At 42.9% G+C, this 19279-nt stretch overlaps 1 protein-coding gene across 1 annotated transcript; it reads right to left on the reverse strand.

Annotated features, from left to right (window-relative positions):
- Positions 1–7948: 7948 nt before the first annotated feature.
- T265_01781 (hypothetical protein) lies at positions 7949–18210 on the reverse strand (the record flags this gene model as incomplete). The annotated part of the gene is made up of 3 exons (XM_009165871.1): positions 7949–8095; positions 16962–17060; positions 18097–18210. The coding sequence occupies 3 exons, from the start codon at positions 18208–18210 to the stop codon at positions 7949–7951; spliced, it is 360 nt and encodes a 119-aa protein (XP_009164135.1).
- Positions 18211–19279: the final 1069 nt, after the last annotated feature.

Genomic DNA, 19279 nt, shown 5'->3' on the forward strand with positions numbered 1-19279 from the left:
TATGGATGTGAATATATATAGCATTGAGCGAAAGTGCAGAAACAATAGCGGGCTGCCAAAGCGCTTTCATTGGCGTAATGTGTCAATAAACGGTCTGGTAAAAACTGTTTCAGCTTAAACTGCCCTGCTCACAAAAAAGAGATAACAAAAATCAAACCACTAACTATTTTGAAATAAGAAGAAACAGCGCTCCACAGATAAAGGCGCTGAATAGCTTCCTGTCCAATAGAACCTCTGACAATCGTCTGGAATCCGTGACAATGAATCAGTATTTCGGGTCCCACTGGGTTTATTGGCGCTCAGTCTGTACGAATGAATGCTTTCTTTGTACAATGTGTTGAAAATTGGCACCAATGGGAGTTCAGATGCATAGAAACTCGACTGAATAACAAATCTATGAGATGGTCTCTAGAAATAAATACTATGGTCTTCTGTATTTGCTATCAGGTTGTCCCTTTGACAATCTATCCAAAATGCCTCTAACAGATTCTAACACAATAATGGCTATTCCTTCTTCTGGCTAAACACGAGTTCGTAGCTGGATCTATGTGCGGTACACAGTTTGGGTCAGTCGGCCATATTAAATCATATAAATCTGGTTAGGCCGAAGAAACACTTAATGAGTATACCAAGTATACCAAGTACATAAAACGAGAACCAACCAGATACGACTCCCGAACTGCATCACTTGTTCCTGCATGAACAGAACAGTCAAATGCTCGACATGCAGACGAATGTGAATATCAGGTAAACCTGGACGTGTCTGGAAAAGACACAAACAGAGTGTACACTTAGTCCTCTCTTGTCAGAAACTGGTTATTCTGGTTGAATTCTCTTCTGCTTCTCAGTGGACTTAGATGATCTTACCAGTCAGCCAAATATGGCGAACAAAAGAACTGCTGTCTACATAATTTTACCGAGGAGGTTAAATGGACTGAAGAGCCAAAGCTGATTGCGATCGATCTCTAGGGCAGAGAAAGATGGTGTTTGTGAGAGAGAGGGAGAGAGAGAGTGAGAGGTAGAGATGCAGAGGAAGTTCAGGTACTGCTGTGCCCGATTCACCATTCCTTTTAGCTGCGTCATAGTCACGTGTCCGCCGTCGGACTGTTACATAGATCATCAATGCGATTAGAGGTTTGGCACGTCCATCAAACGTATGGGTGGTTGCTGCCACATTATGCCATCCATTGCAAGCTGTCAAGCAGTTGAATTTGATCTGCAAACCAGCTGACTCATGAAGGTAGATAAGACGTCGGTATTGTTGCTATGCTGCGTTTGAAGAACAACCCGCTAACTACATCAGTCCAGAAATATAAGACAGGCTCGCAAAGTCACCCGGTGTTTGCTTGTGTCCGCAGGTTGCGGTCAGGAGACAACTGCCAGTGGGAAATGAAAATAGGCTATCACGACGCATGTTTTTACTGAGAGATAATTCAATCGAAAAGTGGCGTTTCGACAAAAGCCGATTTGTGATGGGTCGAACCTATGGGCTCCGTTTTGTGAAGTTCACCTAACCAGTATTATCCTAAGCAATAGTTATTCTGCCCAGCTGGTGGGAAAGAAACTCAGTTGTACCCATTTTTAAGTTAAAAGACGAACAGTTACTTCCTCTTGCATATTATCATATGACTTATTAGGTTGTGGCCAACCAAGTTACTGTAACGACCATCTGATGGAGTCAACCAACCATGCCTGAGTAACGTTGCTTCTACTCTTTACTGCATATAGTCACCATGTCTTACGTCTCCGAGTAACACTTATAGCCACATGGACAAAAAGAACAAAAAACACAGTTGTGGTTTCTATTCGGTAAACAAGACAGAGAAGTCGGGGTCAGTTTCTTGCGTGCGCAAGCTTCAGCGGTCCCACAGGCACCGAATATTCAGCAGCTTGCTCCAGCAGTGTTCAGCGCACAAGTATGGTAGTATTAGGCAGCTGGAATCTATATATGAGCACAACTCTACCCTACCGAATATAGCTCCGATTTTCGCACTTTTATCGCCGCCAGCTGAATATCCAGTGGACTAGCTCATTTTACTTCATCAAGAGATCCACGGAAGAGGGAATCCACATTTTAGGTCATAATAAAATCAAGGAGGGGGAAGTAATGAAGCTCATGGAAAGACCTCAGCTGTGCAAGTTTCGAATTACTGTTGTGACAAAGGTGGAGCACTGTCTTTGTGTAATCAGGGAAGTTCGTTAGAAATATTCAGAAAAACCGCCAAAACAAACAGTGTCCAATCGACTCTCAAATTTTCCTTAGTAGTTAAGCTTTGCGATTTCGAGGGTCCATCCTAACCACGAAGTAGTTTGGGTGCTCAATTGTGATAGCTCTATCTTGATTCACTCTTACTGTATTGTCCCAGGCCCTGACAGTACCACTGCTTTTAGGAGGGTCGACTTTATGGTTTCACTAAAGCTTTAATATGGCTCCCTCTTCCGTGAACAGACCAATTTTAATTTTCTGGGTCTACACTCATACGTGAGTCCCTGAAAATTCAATAGCCATTTAAAGATCTGGGGCTGAAGGCGCTCCAGCTTTCTGTCTTCTTATTTATAACCAAGGCCTCGAGCCCGTGCCCAACATTTCGTGCGAAATGTCAACATCACCTCACCTGGGCGAACTACATCTATACAAAAAGTTTAGATCAGAGTGATCTGTCTTGAAAGAACTCACATCCTCCGGTAGATAAGACCAATTGAAATCAATGGGAAAGACAAGAAAAAATACTGTTCTTGATGGAACAAATTATTCGAAAGTATAGTTTTCTGACAAAAAGCGAGAGAATCAGCCTAATCAGTCAATTACACCTCCAGGTGACAGCAGCTGCCTACTTTACAACCGAATGTATTTCACCGATGAAGTATAGTTGTTTTCTAAAAGCAGTTGATATGATTGTGCCTGGCAAACGAGTTGTTCTCTCTGAAAGGAACTACAACAGCTCTCCGGCTATCTAGTCCTGTAGTATTTTCTGGGTGGTTGGTGTTTAGTGCTTTCCGGATAACGCACAAAAGATGACATAACTCGTAAATTGATATGCGATGAAACCGATTCACCACGACTGCTTGAATTGCCATCGAATAGTAAGTTGGTGCACACAATTGATGAGAGCCGGATCAGAGGTCTTCATTCTGAAAACACCACTGCCACTCTAAATAGTCAAAAACTCTGTAGTACTCCTGAGGGACCCGAACCATTCTGCAGCATCATGTTGGCTATGCTCAATAAAATGCCAGTGTGGAATGCGTCACAAAGTTGTAATTAAAAGGTCTTGTTTGGAAATTCAAGAGATTGTGTTAATTACAACCGTTCGGCCCTAAGAGTAGTGTGTTGAGTGGACTGTACTTTCTTCTCATCATGAGCATTCAGGGGGTAGTAACTCCGGGCGATTTTGGAGTTTAGTCAACACCAAAGCTGCTTATATCAATTTGACCCCAAAGTAAAGCTGTCACCTTGTTCTGGTGGTCGGGCTTCTGTGATGCAGTGATCATGCGGGTTACATTCGTTGGAACTCCATTCCTAAAGCCCCAACCATGCCAGGAAGGCCAGATTGCAGAGTTTTCACTGCAACAGTGCAATCCATACTGCTTTATGGATCGGGAACGTGGTCTCCACAGAGAACATGCGGAAGTTGTCAGTGTTTGACCATCACTGTCCCCAAAGTATGGGTCACGCGGTAGATGAATTACTCACACCTGGTAGGTCACGCCAGTTAGGACATGAACTCAACGTGCAACAGGACCGTCTGCCTCGCGGAACTCTTTTCGTCAAGCCTTGTACTGAGTGGCGGCAGCAAAAAAGCAACAAATTATGAAAACACTAACCAGCAAACTGAGTCAGGTCGACAGCTGCCATATCCCTGGTTGGTGACACTGGCAGACATAACCCAATCGAGCAGTCAGCGGAACTCGTGCACGAAAACTACCGCTTTCACTGCGTAGCTGCCCAATTCCAGAACTACCTGTTTATGTCATCGCCTCCAAGACTTGGCTGTATTTTTCCCACTCTTCAACCTTGCGGTGGTCAACACTATGGCAGATGAAACCAGTGTACAAATGTTATACACTTCATAACTGATGAATCGATGTACATTTGACCTTCTTTTCAGGCCTATCTGATGAGTCCTGATGAGGATGAGAAGGCTTGTATGCAGGTTTGTTCCGCATTTCTGTCACAAACTTCTACCGGAGGTTCTGTCCTATCAATGAGGTCACTCGATGGTGGGAGGCCGATAATCACTGTACAGCTGTTTCGTGCTCCTTGGGAATCATCAGAAATGCGTATCTCATGAATCTCATAGTTTTCAAACCACGACCTTTCGGCCAGTGGTTGAACAGTTGGCTGATTGGTCACGAGCGGCTGAAGATCAATGTGATTAGCTCTCACATCGTCTGTAAGTGGCTCAGGGGAAGAACAAATTCAGATGAGTTAAGCTTCTCTCTGAGAAGTGGTCATTCAAGTAGCCAGTTAAAATCTAGCAAGGCGATTTAGTTTCTTTGCTTGGAGGATGAGCGAAGTCACACTGCTAAACATACTGCTGTTCATCCGCTTGGGGCCAAACTGGTAAGGGTTCGAACATTCGCCGGGAGGCCGTGGGTTCGAGGGTATACAGCTGTGCAGTGCTTTATGGCTTCTCAGCATAGACTTGCCTCACTATTATTGGTGGTATTGGTCCACATTCCACAGCAAGGATTCTAAGTGAGGCTCGATGACTGGTCAGACAAAACATTAGGCCAATGACCACTAGAATAAGCCAATAGCTTGTGCAAACCAAATTTCAAACCTGGTCGAAAGTCTATAGCTGTTCAGTCTTGTAGGCCAAGGGTAAGGACCTCAGTTTCTTAATCAAAGGATCATGTGTTCATCCTACTATGCTACGTGATGGGTTTCACTAGGTAGAGAACCACGGACTATTTCGAGTTCTCACTAAAACTTCTTTGTGATCAATCAAAACACCCTCAACACGCACACAAAGTAAAAACAAAATATTCGTACTAATTCTTTTCGCACAGCTGATTGTTTTTACCCATCATTTTCATCTAGAAGGACCCAGTAGGTAGAATCCCACTCGCTTTTCTCACCAACACCGTCTCCACAAATAACCGAAAAAAAACGAACATCTTGGACAATAGGTAATGCGCCGGAATGGTCACCTGCGGTTCATTTTGGTTTCAAAAATGCTCCGTCATGAACGAAGGACAAATCTTTGTACTACAACACTGCTCATAAGGTTCTGACAGCAACAATAACACCGTATTTCGCTCCACTTAGTAAACAATCGTGGAGCTTTGGCAAATTGAATAAGACTTGCACACACCATGGGCGAATTCCGCATTCTACTATGCTTTTCAACAGCCCCCTCTCTAAAGGCTCTGACTTCTGGCACCCCACCATTGTTATTGACTGAAGTGTTGTAGAATAAAACTATCCTTGTCTAGCAGTGGACCCCAAAGAAATCACTGGGATTGGTTCTTTAGATAGTCAAATTAGGCAAAATCCTAAAGGAAACTACTCACAAGGTTGCTGAAAACTCTTCGACAGCCCACGAACGGTTTCGCCCTTCTTGGGGCTCATCAGGTTGGCGCAGTCCCCGAGTTTCCGTCAACCTTATGGTCTACTTGAACCCAAATTGCCCTGTTTCTAGGCAAACTCCTGCTTATTATTTAAGAATGGAACTAAATCAGTATCAGCATGAGGTCAAAATGACAAAGTTCAATTGAGGTTTCACGTTCGATGCAAAACATGAAGTCCAATTGTGTTAAATTCCTACATTGAAAGTGACGTAGCTAATAGTCCGTACGACCGAACCCACACGAACGATAGGGATCTCAAATACCACTAAGTAACTCTTACCATTCTGAGAGTAAGCACTCCTCATGAGGTCGCTGAACTCCCTTCTATGGTCGCTTACTGGTTCACCTTCTAATTGGAGGTACGACACGTGTGCAATTCAAGACCGAGCCCGGAGTAGACCTGCAGATGTCCCGCCAGGTATAAAAACATCCTGATTGTAGTAAAGGAGGTCTGTGATGTTATCTACTAAGGTAGACTGCGATTCCCGTCTAGAAGGGCTTATATTTGTTTGCTTAGATTTCATTTGTTCGTGCACAGACCAACGATCGGAATCAACCCAAATCGATAATGCTTGAACCGCTACGTTTTCTGTACAGCTTTAGATTGATCTGTTTCTCTAAAACATCGGATCGCCTTCACTCTCTTCTGTTACAAAATGATTCGGTGTAAGGTAAGAGTGATGCTCAGTTAAGGGCTGAGGATGAAAAAGAGCTTAACAACGCTTCTAAAATGATTCGATGATGCAACAAAGAGGCAACCATTCTAGCAGCTACAAATAAACCCTGGGACAACATAAACTCGGCGGATACTCGAGACTGTACCTACCGGATGAGCCCCAAGAAGGGCGAAACCGGTGGTGGGCCGTCGAGGATTTTTCAGTAACCTTGTGAGTAGTTTCCTTTTTGAAAATGACCTAACCTAGGTGACGAATCGTTTGTTAAACAGATAAGTCACTTGCTTGGTTATTTGAAAGCTTGTTAATATTTGTGCTTTAGGATTAGGTTACTGGTGATCTGCTTGATGACCGAAAGTGAAAAAAGCTCCATCCTCATGAGTTTAACACATGAGTGGCTGGAGGAAACTTCTGCAATGGGTTGGATCCTCCTCTATCCAAAGCCATCGATTCTGTACAGAAATGTCACGATTGATAATGAACCACGGGCATTTTACAAACGTTATGGATACGATCCAATACTGTTATCACGTAATATGCATCTGCCAACAATTGTATTGAAGTACAAAAAGCTTTCGCCAAGATCAACTGAGTTTCACCTCTAGGACAGTCTAGCCATCACCAAAGTGAAGGTACTTCGGATTAGAGTAATTCAACCAGCAAGCAGCATTGTTAGAAAAATTCTACCTAATAACTAGTATCAAAGGTCCGCCTACATAGAGTGACTATTCTCGACACTGGAGAAGTTTTTCGCGAAAACGAAAAAGGGTGACCAGTCGGATCTTGAGTATTCCATGAACACCGTGCAGTCCTCGGTTTCCAAACACACTTTTCGACAACCTGCAAACATCTTTCCAAAGGCCAGTCTTCTTATGTAAACAAGATGCTTTCCTGCCGTGTGGATGTTTTGACAATCATGTTTTGTTCTTAGGCGGCAAAGCAAAGGTTCATTTAAAAAAAACTGGTTTATTCAACCAGCCACCATCATTAATCTTTTCAATGGTCACCTTGTCGTCAACTCGATTCAAGTCAAAATCAGTAATAAAATTGAAGAAAGGAATCGTTCGTGGGTCAGTGTTGCTCCGGGCAAACAAAAAACCGATCATATTCTTTCCAGCCCGAACACTTTACAGAATGTGCTTAATAAATATGGAAATCGCCAGCGGTCTTCGAAGTGACATCCAGTGAAACCGTTCGTCCCCTAGGATCGCCGTTAAGATGTTCAAATACAAAGAACTCAGTTACTTGTTAAAATTTGCTGAATACGACCTCTAGTTCTCGGCCTCCTCCATTTCGATACTCGACCGTCACGAATCCTATGAAGTTTCAGTTTTTTCACAAAGGAAGCTACTTACAAGGTTGCTGAAAACTCTTCGACAGCCCACGACCGGTTTCGCCCTTCTTGCGGTTCATCAGGTAGGCGCAGTCCCCGAGTTTCCGTCAACATTATCATCTACTTGAACCCGAATTGCACTGTTTTTGAGAAATACACTCATTTGCAAATCAATTTGGTTTTCACGAGAGACTCAACTAAATCTCTCGTTTATGATAGTCTAAAACTGAAAGTGCTGCACACAGGCCGCCTCATCATAAACGAGAGATTCAGTTGAGTCTCGTGAAAACCAAATCGATTTGCAAATGAGTGCATTTCTCAAAAACAGTGCAATTTGGGTTCAACTAGATCATAATGTTGACGGAAACTATTTGATGGGCCCTAAGAAGGGCGAAACCGGTCGTGGGCTGTCAAAGAGTTTCCAGCAACCTTGTGAGTAGTTTTCTTTGTGAAAATACACTGCTATACTTCGAATATCATGCCAACTGAAACATGAAGCGGCCTGTGTGCAGCACTTTCAGTTGTAGACTATCATAAACGAGAGATTCAGTTGAGTCTCTCGTGAAAACCAAATTGATTTGCTAATGAGTGTATTTCTCGAAGTTTAAGTTTTGTTTATGGTTACACGAATTTTGTAGCTCTACTGATGAAATCAGAGGGTTGCCAGTTCGTATGTCATTACTTGTCAGACTTACGAAGAGCCTTGGACGCCTGTCACCGGTTAGGCCCTTCTTGACGTTCAGCAGCTGGCCTAGTTCCCAATGATACTTTAAATGGGTTTCACCCGAGATTAACTTTAGTCTCCCTTGATTTGTCGGTTAGTGTTTCTCGCCAGTTTAGTGTTCAGTTACAGAATTGAAGGACTCAGCTGACTTGATGGGACCCTCGAAATGTTACACTTGTGGTTTGCCATCCAAAGTTTTATCATCCTCATATGTACAGATGCAATGTCTAGAAAATTACTTTGTTGTCTTTCCAACTGAGACGAGTTGGCGGCCCGCATGCAGCATATTTAGTTGGAGACTACTAAAGACATGAGACTCAGCTACAACTTACTTAGGTCACTCAATAACATCATCCTAATCAGCAGATAAGTTGCTGTGTAAAAAGACATTGGAAGGCTGGAGATCTGCTAATAACTGAACCAGAAAAACCTCTAAAATTAATCCCGCAGGCAGATTCACATACAGCGTTGGATAACCGACTTTTACTTCCGCAGGAATCTCCGCACCTAATAATTCGCAACCAAGCATTAGGGGGGTTGGCTTTGAAGACAACACATACCTATCCCCTACTCAGAAGAAGTGAACCTTCCATAAGCGGGCATGTTGAAAAAGCATTATGGGGTCCGTGGCATTCTATCAGGTTTTTCTGGAAGGACTGACCATCAATTCAAATTGTTCTTATCACTTTTGATTGGTTCAGTCAGACAGCAGATACACCAATCCTGATTAAACCCTTTGTATCACGGTTTCATGGACACCGAGACCTCGTAACTATCGGCCCCCAAAAAGTACAGAACTCGTTGGGACACACAAACAGTTATTTGGGTGTCGATGAGGGCAGTAAGATCCGGCAATTTGGTCGTGGTTTCATAACGAAATTGAAGTCAGTCTGTGTCGATATGTAAGTACAGATTTTTCACTCCTTTTGGAGATCACCAGCAGTGCGCAACTCGCGAGTCTATCACGCCGACGATTGACCACTCATAGCTGGACAATATAGTCTTCAACACCACCCAGGTTCGATTCTCTCTAGAGAATTGTGAGATGTGTACTGGAGTGATTCTCAGCGAGGTTGGAACATGTGTAAAAAGCTTCTCGGCCTTCACTTGCAGCATGGAAACGCCATTATTCCAGTGCTAATAACTTGGCAACGAGCTAATCAATAAAGTCGCATTTGACCCTACACAAGTGAGAAGTCGCATCGAAGAATCTCAAGCTTCGTTCAGTCTCTAGTAATTTATTCGCCCCTGTGAAGGCAGACTGTTTCATGCGAGGGGGCCGAACGATAACTCCCAAACCTAGACGTGGCAAAAAATTTAACTCATGTTCGTGGGGTTTTCCAACTCGGTCGCTTCTTACCCAGCTTACCGCACCAAACGACCTGCAAACATGCGACAGATATCAAGATGAATTCGTTTCTGACCTTACAAAGTAAACACATGTTGCTTATCACAGTGTAAACCAGAATGGCCTCTGTCATCCGAACAACAACAAAAACAACAAAGCCTGTCTGTATCTGCGCCAAATGCTTGACTCAGGAGTTCGAAGTTACAACATTATATTTGCCACAATTCTGCGACTGGATGAAATATGACTGAGGCCTTGAGTTAAATCCTTGTCATTTTCCACTGGTCGCGGGCTGTCACTACCAACACCACTCGCGATTATAATCTGCCGTGCATACACAAGAGTTGACCCCGGGGCGAGTCCTGTTTTCGGAAAATTCGGTGCCGGTATGACCCCTTTCGTTTGTTTCTACCTCGCTGGAGACCACACCATTTACGTCCTGCATACGCTAATGCGTGAAAGCTTTAACGAAATGTAGAGTGTATGAGCTGTCTTTAGATTTCACCACCTAATATGCTTATGGCATCACCATCCACATTCCTCCATTCGATGTCTGTTCTCTCTTGATACCTGATGGAAGCGTTTTCGAGATCCTTCGAGTAAGCAGAGCAGAACACATCCGTAATTTCTACTGCGAGTAAGAACGACAGAATTTCTTAAGTAAAGAATGGATGCAGGAGAGGTAGATATCAGTCAAATTATTTATAACTCATCGGTATGTACCGTTTTCAGACGAAGAAAAGGGGTACAGCACCCTACTTTGTCTCAAAAAAATCCTTTCTGAAATGAGTTTGTAGAGCGGCAACGTGTAACCGGATTATTTGAAGTTATCGCACTTGCTGATCTAAAGACGGAAAACGGCTAGTATCTTCACGAACACCAAGAATTCGCCATGGAGACCTAAGCCAGCCAGGCATTCAACTGAGCATACAACTGCGTATTACGGCTGGCACACTTAAAAATTCCGCTTAAACTCAATGGCATTTAACGTAAAAAACGAAGTAGCCTAAACTTTACAGTTTATGTTGTGCATTCCTGATGGCAGTTGCGAAGGACACTCTACGATGCAACCAAGCATTCATTCATAGCACGGACAGAATGACAACGAGTGAAGCGTTCTTCAGAGAAGTACAGAAAATTCTGGAATATTACCTGCCCGAGTGGAACCAAATTCTGTGTATAGAAGCTGGATCTGAGAAGACTAGAGACGATAAATTGAACGTCTCTTGTCCATCCTTAGCTCAGCTGGTCACTTTGTCTCTGTATCTCGTCCCACAGAAACAAATGATCTTTGCTTCGTACATCTGATTCTTTGCAAAATCGGTTCTTTTTACACCGAAGATTACCCAGTCCTTTATTTTCTACCAACAAATTTAAAGTTTTTTTTTCAGAAGGCTGAGTTTAAGTTTTGGTATAAGCGATGTCCTGATTGAGTTTCCTCACACTTCTATAAATGGCTCTAATTACCACACCACTGTACTCAGGAATAACGTTTGTGAGTACGCATTGATGCGCAACTCTGGAACAGCTGATACGGTTGATCCACTCAGCCGAAAACAGACGATATAGAGGTTGAAGGCTCTCTAATACGGATGCCCATGATTTTAACCTATTCTTTGATTTCGTAGGGAAAATGGGTAGCTGAGTATGTGAGGACAGACTTTCACTGCCGCCAGGTAAACAGAAACCGATTCTATAAAGCTCACAACACGCAGTTGATGAAACTGGTCAGAAGTGTTAATCTAGACAGGTATTTGCTCACGGGCCTGCTGCGGAGAGGGTCAACCGTATAAGTTGGCTATATTTTCTATACCCCATCCCGGGCTTCACTATAAAGAAAGAATGACTCCCGACGGAAAAAAATTTGCAGACCTTTGGAATCAGATTAACTATAAACATAGATTGTAGCGACATAGAGAAGACGGGCGAATGAATAATGTTTGCAGGTTTACTAGTGGACCTCAAGCAAAAATCAGACGATTAACACCATGGTTACCGAATAATTGTCGAACAATTTTTGTTCTAATTGATGCTGGGCCATGTGGTGAAGTAAGCTACCTGTCATGAGTCGGAATTCCCTTTCCAAAGTCGATTCCCTCGATTGCGCCTTGCGCTATTGGCTCGCCACTTTTAGTTCTGATACACTGCAATGTACACACGTGACCCCAGAATGACCCGATGACTTGTTTACATAATAAAACAGTCCACAGAATGAATGAGAGAATGAACTGTACCTGCAGAATACACAAGGAAAATTCCTTATGCCGTCTAGACCGTCTAAATGTGGAACCAACATAAGGTCATCTGATTTGCATAGATGCTAATATCTTATAGCTGGGTGCTTAAATTCTTTTATTCGCTATGGTGTTCGACAGGCTCTTCTATGACTCATTGTAACTCCCAGGCGTCACTAGGGCTCGAAGTTGTGCCACTTTCGGGATTTCACGTTTTCACTCATGGACCGATCGGAGTCCGAATACCATAAAAAGAACTTTGTGACAAAAGTGTGTCAGGCGGAAAATTTGTCACATAATGAGCCAGTCAACACCGGATAATGCGATGCGCACCAACTGATTGAAGGATGGTGGCACCACGCTGCTGACCCCCTTGCTCGTGGTCAGATGGAATGGTTTTCAAATGAAAAAAAAATCTGCAAGCCGCGAATTCGACTCTCTTAGAGTGATTCGAACGGTCGGTTATTCCCTACTTGCGCTAACTTGTTGTACAGTGTGAGCTGCCTTTTCACCGAAGCTTGATCTAGTGACTAGCCTGAAATTCTTAATGAATACTCGGAATATCCACATCACCCAAGAATGAAGGATTTATTCTAAGTGCAGATGAGTACTTCTTCGAAAATTGAGTTGCTTTCTGAATTAGGTTTAATCCCCCTCTGATGTAGTAAAATGAGCACTTTGCTCGCGATGTTGCAGAATATCGGCAGCTCGTGTACGCTGCTGGAATATTAGTCTGTTCGCTTACCAAACCGTGAACTGATGATGTCACCTCGATTGGTGATGAAGTGTTTGAAACTAAACTGCCAAGCTGGAGAGCAGACTGACAACCAGTCGAATAAGGTGCTCGAATGCTGTTGCAGATCTCGGCATCCACAAAACATGGCCATCGTACTAACAAAACTGGATCTCGTCACTTGCGTTTCAGAGCCTTTTTAGCTTAGATAGCTTCGTTGCCATATGCATCTGATCAAACATGTGTTTTTCTACGCTTTTCCCATCAGAATTTGAATCATTTTCGCATAATTTTATTGACTGAAAAACAGCCTTAATCAATCGATTGGCCATGCACGGAAACCAGTCACTACGTCCTTATATATACATATATATATATATATATATATATATATACGACTAAGTATGTGTACCTGATCGGTGCATCGGCCGCTCATACAAACAGCTAACAAGAGACGAGAAAAATATGCTACATTTCGCTTTTATCAGATGTGATAAGTTGTGAATTCCTCCCCACTCGCAACTCTCTAGGCATTATGAACTTTGTCTTTCTGGTCACGACAATGCTATGAAAGTGTATATTTAAACCAAATAGTTAGAGCGTAACTTTAAGCTACACATGTCGACAAGATTTTGTTTAAACCATGTGACAGCAGCTGTATTCTTCATACTGAATTGTCTTTTGCGTCCAGTATTCATATCTTCTTCAGTGAGAAGTGTCCGATAAGATTTTGCGGGAGTGAACGGCGTGTTTACGTGATCGCCAAATGATTGACAAGCGATAGTGTTAACCAAGTCATCTGTAAGCCCCAATAATCGTGAATGGTCGCAACCCGCCAACATCCAAGTTAGACAAGTCCTTATTTGTTATCAGTTCAACAGCTGACTACACTTTACGAATTCGGTTTAGACGGGAAGACACGCATGCCTGAATTTGGTAAAAACGATGGCATATTTCCCTAATTACTGTCCTCATCTGAACCACAAATATATGTCCTATTCCCGATTGCCGTATCGTAACTTCCAATTACCTCCCTTTGCAAGTGGTCATGCACAAAATGAACGTGAAACGAGACCAAAATCAACCACTTTACGTAATACATCATAAAAACACGAGGTTCATCCGGGTTCCAGATTAGTCTGCCGTCAAAACCAATTTGTATGCAATTACTGTCCTCATCTGAACCACAAATATATGTCCTATTCCCGATTGCCGTATCGTAACTTCCAATTACCTCCCTTTGCAAGTGGTCATGCACAAAATGAACGTGAAACGAGACCAAAATCAACCACTTTACGTAATACATCATAAAAACACGAGGTTCATCCGGGTTCCAGATTAGTCTGCCGTCAAAACCAAATTGGTATGCAATTTTATGTTTGCATCAAACAAAAGCGATAACGAGCTAAACGTGTGACCTTTCGGCTTAAGCCCTAAGGGATTAGAAGTGGACTACTTTGATTTTCAATGAATTCCCAGACCGCGACATGCGAAAGCAGTCAGATGTTGTTCCCTATAACACGCATCCCAAACTTCGCTTACTTACCTATGTCAACAGTCAGTGCACCGTAAGACTGTTTTAGAATCCTCGTTGGTTGAGTTAATTCAAGACCAGACCTCACCTGAATCTTAATTTCTATCTTATAAAGGAGTTGAAAAATGAGTAAGCATAGTTTGCTTCAAGACGGGAACCAGGTAGCTAAGGTAAATGCTCACGTTCGCATATTCTCATGTGTAGAAAAGTAAACCGAAAAATTGTACGTGAAGACTTAACAGACTTTCATAGCAGGCAAGCACCACAAAGTTCCACAAGTGGATGTGAACAGTATTTCACTGCTAAGACGATGCATACACATTGATAGTCGTCAAAACAATGACCAATCATCATTACATTCCCCAAAATCTCCTGGAGGATTCGATTCGCACTGAGTCTAATGGTCAAACCTGAAGAATTGCCACTTGTCAATATAATGGAGCCTTTTCTTCATTATAGTTGATATATTGACGATATTTTGTTTCTGTCTGCATGTAAGACTCTTTTAATAAAGCCTACCAAGGCATATCCTCTGCGTGCAAAAATGAATGGAAAATCAGTTAACCCTTTTTGACGTGTCTCTGGCAAGAAAACAAGACTGGTCGACGCAAAGTTGTACATATCACAAACAAATGTCAACAAATTAGTAGATGAAGTTCTGGAAACAGAATCAAACAGAATCTTGTACATTGTCCATATGACAGGGTTAAAAATCTACTGATAAAGCAGACTAGAGGGAAAAATGAACATTTTGGGAGATGTACTTCAACAGAATGGCTATACGGGAAGTTGCTGGCGGAAAACGTCAAGCTGAAACCCCCAAATTAAGCGAAATGGAAATTAAAACTGGAGTCAACCAACCTCCATCTTCCATTCGAAGGAGACCTGAAAATCAAGGTGCCCATCAGAGAACGTCCAAAGGTAGTAATCTATACGGCTCGTCCGAACATGACTTTCACCAACCGTCTTATCATCAGACAAGACCTACGTGGCAAACTCTATCGTCAGATTTCGTCATTGTGCACCAATGAGTTAGTCTGCTCGTGTGCAGATAGTGGTCGACTAATGGGGTAGTTGCCAAAGTTTTTGCTAAGCATTCGCTTACAGTATTGCGGAAAACCTTGAACGCAACGTCAGTGCATCTATTTCAACCCTCTTCTTTATACCGAACACAGAACTGAGAGCTTAGCTGCCTGTAAAAACCTCACTAAGAAGTTAAACTTAATACACTACTTATATAGTTGCTGAAAAATGCTTCGACAGCCCACCACCGGTTTGGCCCGTCTCAGGGCTCATCAGGTAGGCGCAGCACCCAAGGTTTCATCAACTTTATGTGCTACTTGAACCCAAATCGGAAAGATTTCGACAAAGACTCTCATTTTGATTTTCTTCTATGGAAAAATTCGTGGACACGCTAGATAACTATAACATATGCAGTGTGGCAGGGTATCACTATGCTATCTTGGCCCTGTGGAAATCTGGTTACAAAATAATAAAACTTTAGAGGTGAACAACATCAAGTGGGAATTTTCGATGATAAAACTGGGGTACACTTTACTAAACGAAAGAATCAGCTGGGTTCCAGGTGAGTCTCCCGCAAAATCAAACTGGTTTTCGAAGGTGTGTATTTCACTAAAGACTTTAAGCCGTTAGATTGCAGGAGGCAAGTTTATTAGTCCGGAAACCAGAAGTACTTGTGGGCCCATTTTATGGATACGAAAGTCCTGTATGGGTCCCACCTAGTCGGATACTCAGTTGTCGGCTTCACAAGACTCACTAAATTAATACCAGCTCTATCGGTCCCTGTCTTTAAAACAGTGGTTGATTTTAACCGTTTCGGCGTCCCTTGTGTCTATAACGTTTGAGCCAGAAAACAGAGGCACGGGAAGGAAAACCTCTGCCAAAATGCTTTATAGTTTTTGGGTCAAATATTTCCGGCAGTACTTTCCAGTATTGGCCGGTTGTGTTTAAAAATTTCAAGAGATCGCCCTTGTATGGTAGCGTTCTACGTTGCGGGAACCAAAGGTGTCACCCCGACCAATTCGAAATCTCCTAAACGATTGGAAATGAAGGCGGATTGGGTACGTCACCTTCAAACTAGAATGCCTCACACAAGGACAGTTTGTTGACAGTTTATCACTTGTTTCTTTGACATTACATGTAAACTTTGTTTTAGAGGAGGAAGCTTAATAACAGAGTTTTGACAACTATTTCAATTGGGACACAGATTTCTAGGTAAGCTTTTCATGAAACAAAAGGCTCCACGTATGGTTAAGGAATAGTCTGGATTAGGTCGATTTGAAGGTTAGGAAGCTGAGTGATTGCACGTTATCCTGTTTAGCAAGAAGGAATTGATATGAAATCGCGGTTCGTGGCAAGAGATCAACATGGCATAAGAGCAAACTGTTCAAAGGGTCGTGAAAAACAGTTGCATGAGGGTGTTCACTCGTTCAAAGGTGATAACTCTTGGCTCTATAGCGGGCGTTCGCGGAAAAGCGATGCTATGCCCGAATCACGGGTCAGAGGACCAAGGTACCAGTCCATCACGGGCAATGATGCAAACTACTGATAAGCTGAAAATTCCTCGACAGCCCCCTGACCGGTTTCACCCTACTTAGGGCTCATCAGGTGGGCGCAGTACCCGAGTTCCCGTCAACCTTATGTTCTACTCGATATCAAGTAGCATGATACTAGCGAAATACACTCATTTGCAAACAAATTTAGTTCTGTGAGAGCCTCAACTAATCTCGTGCAATTTGGTTTCTAATAGAACATAAGGTTGACGGAAACTCGGGGACTGCGCCTACCTGATGGGCCTCAAGTAGGGCGAAACCTGTCGTGGACTGTCGAAGAATTTTCAGCAACCTTATGAGTAGTGCAATGCGAATATGCATGTATCGCGATATCTTGAATAAAGTAGCAACTGAAACATGAGGCGGCCTGGTGCAGTACGTTCAGTTGCATGGAAACATCACTGGGTTTCAGGTGGGTCTCTCGCAGAACCAAATTTGTGTGCGAATGACTGTAGTTCGCTACTGATAAGCTCTTAGGGAAGCAAAGTTTGAATCCAGTGATCCCTCATTGTGGTGTTGCGCAAACGATACCGATGTGGCTACAAACTGCTATCTGGTATAACTGAGATGATAACCAAGACACAAGCAAGTGTAGTAGGAATATGAAAACGCAGTGACCCAGAAATGGAATGGATTTGAGTATTGACCGGCACACATTAAGGCAGTGTTCTTGAGTACTGCCTCGTCACTGCTTACCCGAGCTAGGGCTGTGTGCACAGAAGTTGGTTTGAAGCTGGCCCAAGTTGGATTATAAAAACAGATTTTTTGAGATAGCCAATATTCATCTAGTCAGACTGAAAATCAGGTATGAAGGGTACCTGTTGCAAAACGCAAAATAAGTAACTGAACAAACCTTTCTTTATTCTCTTTAAATCAAAAACACCCATCATCATTCGAAAGATCCTAAACATGCTTAATATGAAATTTGTGCTCAAGAAGCGGAACATTTTGCTCTGTTCACTGGTCTACCGGAATGTTTGCCTACCTGTAGATGAAATCAGAGATTGTGCTTAGAAATCAAATGTAGTGACTGTACTAAGGCTGGATAACTTCATCTCAAAATCGATGAGCACATAAAAAGAACGAACAGGCGGCCAGAAAAACGCAGAATAGTAGTGAGCGCTAGCCAGAGACTAAGTACTCGCAAGATACGTATGTATGTACATTTATAAAATACTGAAGTCTTGAGACGCGGACTACGGTTCACCCCACTAACTCGCGGGTCGGAAATCCCAGTGCCAATAGGAGAGAAAACGTAGAAATGGCGAGCTTGTGAGTAGCGGTCCTAGATCATTCATCCAGACACGGGGCGGTGTGTAGTAACTAGCAAAGAAAGATCATCAACACAAGCGGCTCAGATCGGACCAACGTTGCAAGTAGCACGGCGGTTCGTGCACAATGTGCCACCTCTGGGGATGGTACAATCACTGCGAATGAATCCAATGGCATCAGTTTGATCTGCAAGGATGAAAGCATGGGACATTGACAAGCCTGTTACATAGCCTCGTGTGAGTTCGAGAACATGGCAATTACATAACTCGTTAACGAAAGCCGGCTAAGGATAAACGGCACCAATATTGGCAGGTATGACAAACTGTGACTATGAAAAAGTGTTTTTACAGCTCCTGATGAATAGAGGAAACTTATACACTTATACACTCATCTGCGTACTATTTCGTGTTTGAGACTCGACTAACCCAGATGAATTTATCGTTTATGAGAGCATCATAAACAAGCGATTCAGCTGCATTCCACGTGATCCTTCCGTCAACACCATAGTGGTACGAAGATAAATGTATAGGTCAAAGTCCGTGCAATTTGCATTCAAGTAGAGCATAAGGTTGAGGGAAACTCGCGGGCTGTGCCTACGTGGTCAGCCCCAAGAAGGGTCGAACCGGTTGCAATTTGTCGAAGAGTTTTCAGCAACTTAATGAGTGGCGGTTTACGTCTGAAAGAAGACTCGCTGTTGTCAAACGCATAACTTCGTGAAAATACCGACGTCAGTAATTTCATGATATAAGCTTCCAGTGTCTTCCAACCTGAAGACAAGAACTTTTCTAAATCTCTGCACATTCATTAAAACAAAAAGTCTTTACAGCTGAGCCACGTAATGCGTCTAACTTTATCCAATGCTTTCACCGCCGATATTGGGTTACTCTAAATTCATCACATCGCAAAAACCCCGAGCCTTAGGTGGTCAGGTCACAGCTGTTATGAGGCAGGTTCATCTATTCTACCGGTTAGGTACTGTCTACTGAAAATAATTAGCAGTGTACAGGCTTTTCGAGCAGATACCTCCCGTTAGGCGGGACTACACTGAAAAGCCTAGATACCCTATACAGATGCTTCAGCCTTATTGAAAATAATCGACTGTTGGTAAGTTGAAATATTGGTAGCTCGTGTGGGTTTATTGGTTGTTAATCCGATGGCTGTTGATCTGTTCGCCGGGCTTGGCAACTGGCTTGCAAACGTTTCGTCACCATACGAGGAGACATCATCACTGCGCACTGATGATGTCGCCACGTGTTCCAACCCCCAACCTGGAGGACCGG

This window comes from Opisthorchis viverrini, assembly GCF_000715545.1.
Source record: "Opisthorchis viverrini unplaced genomic scaffold opera_v5_19, whole genome shotgun sequence".
NCBI classification, from domain to species: Eukaryota; Metazoa; Platyhelminthes; class Trematoda; order Opisthorchiida; family Opisthorchiidae; genus Opisthorchis; species Opisthorchis viverrini.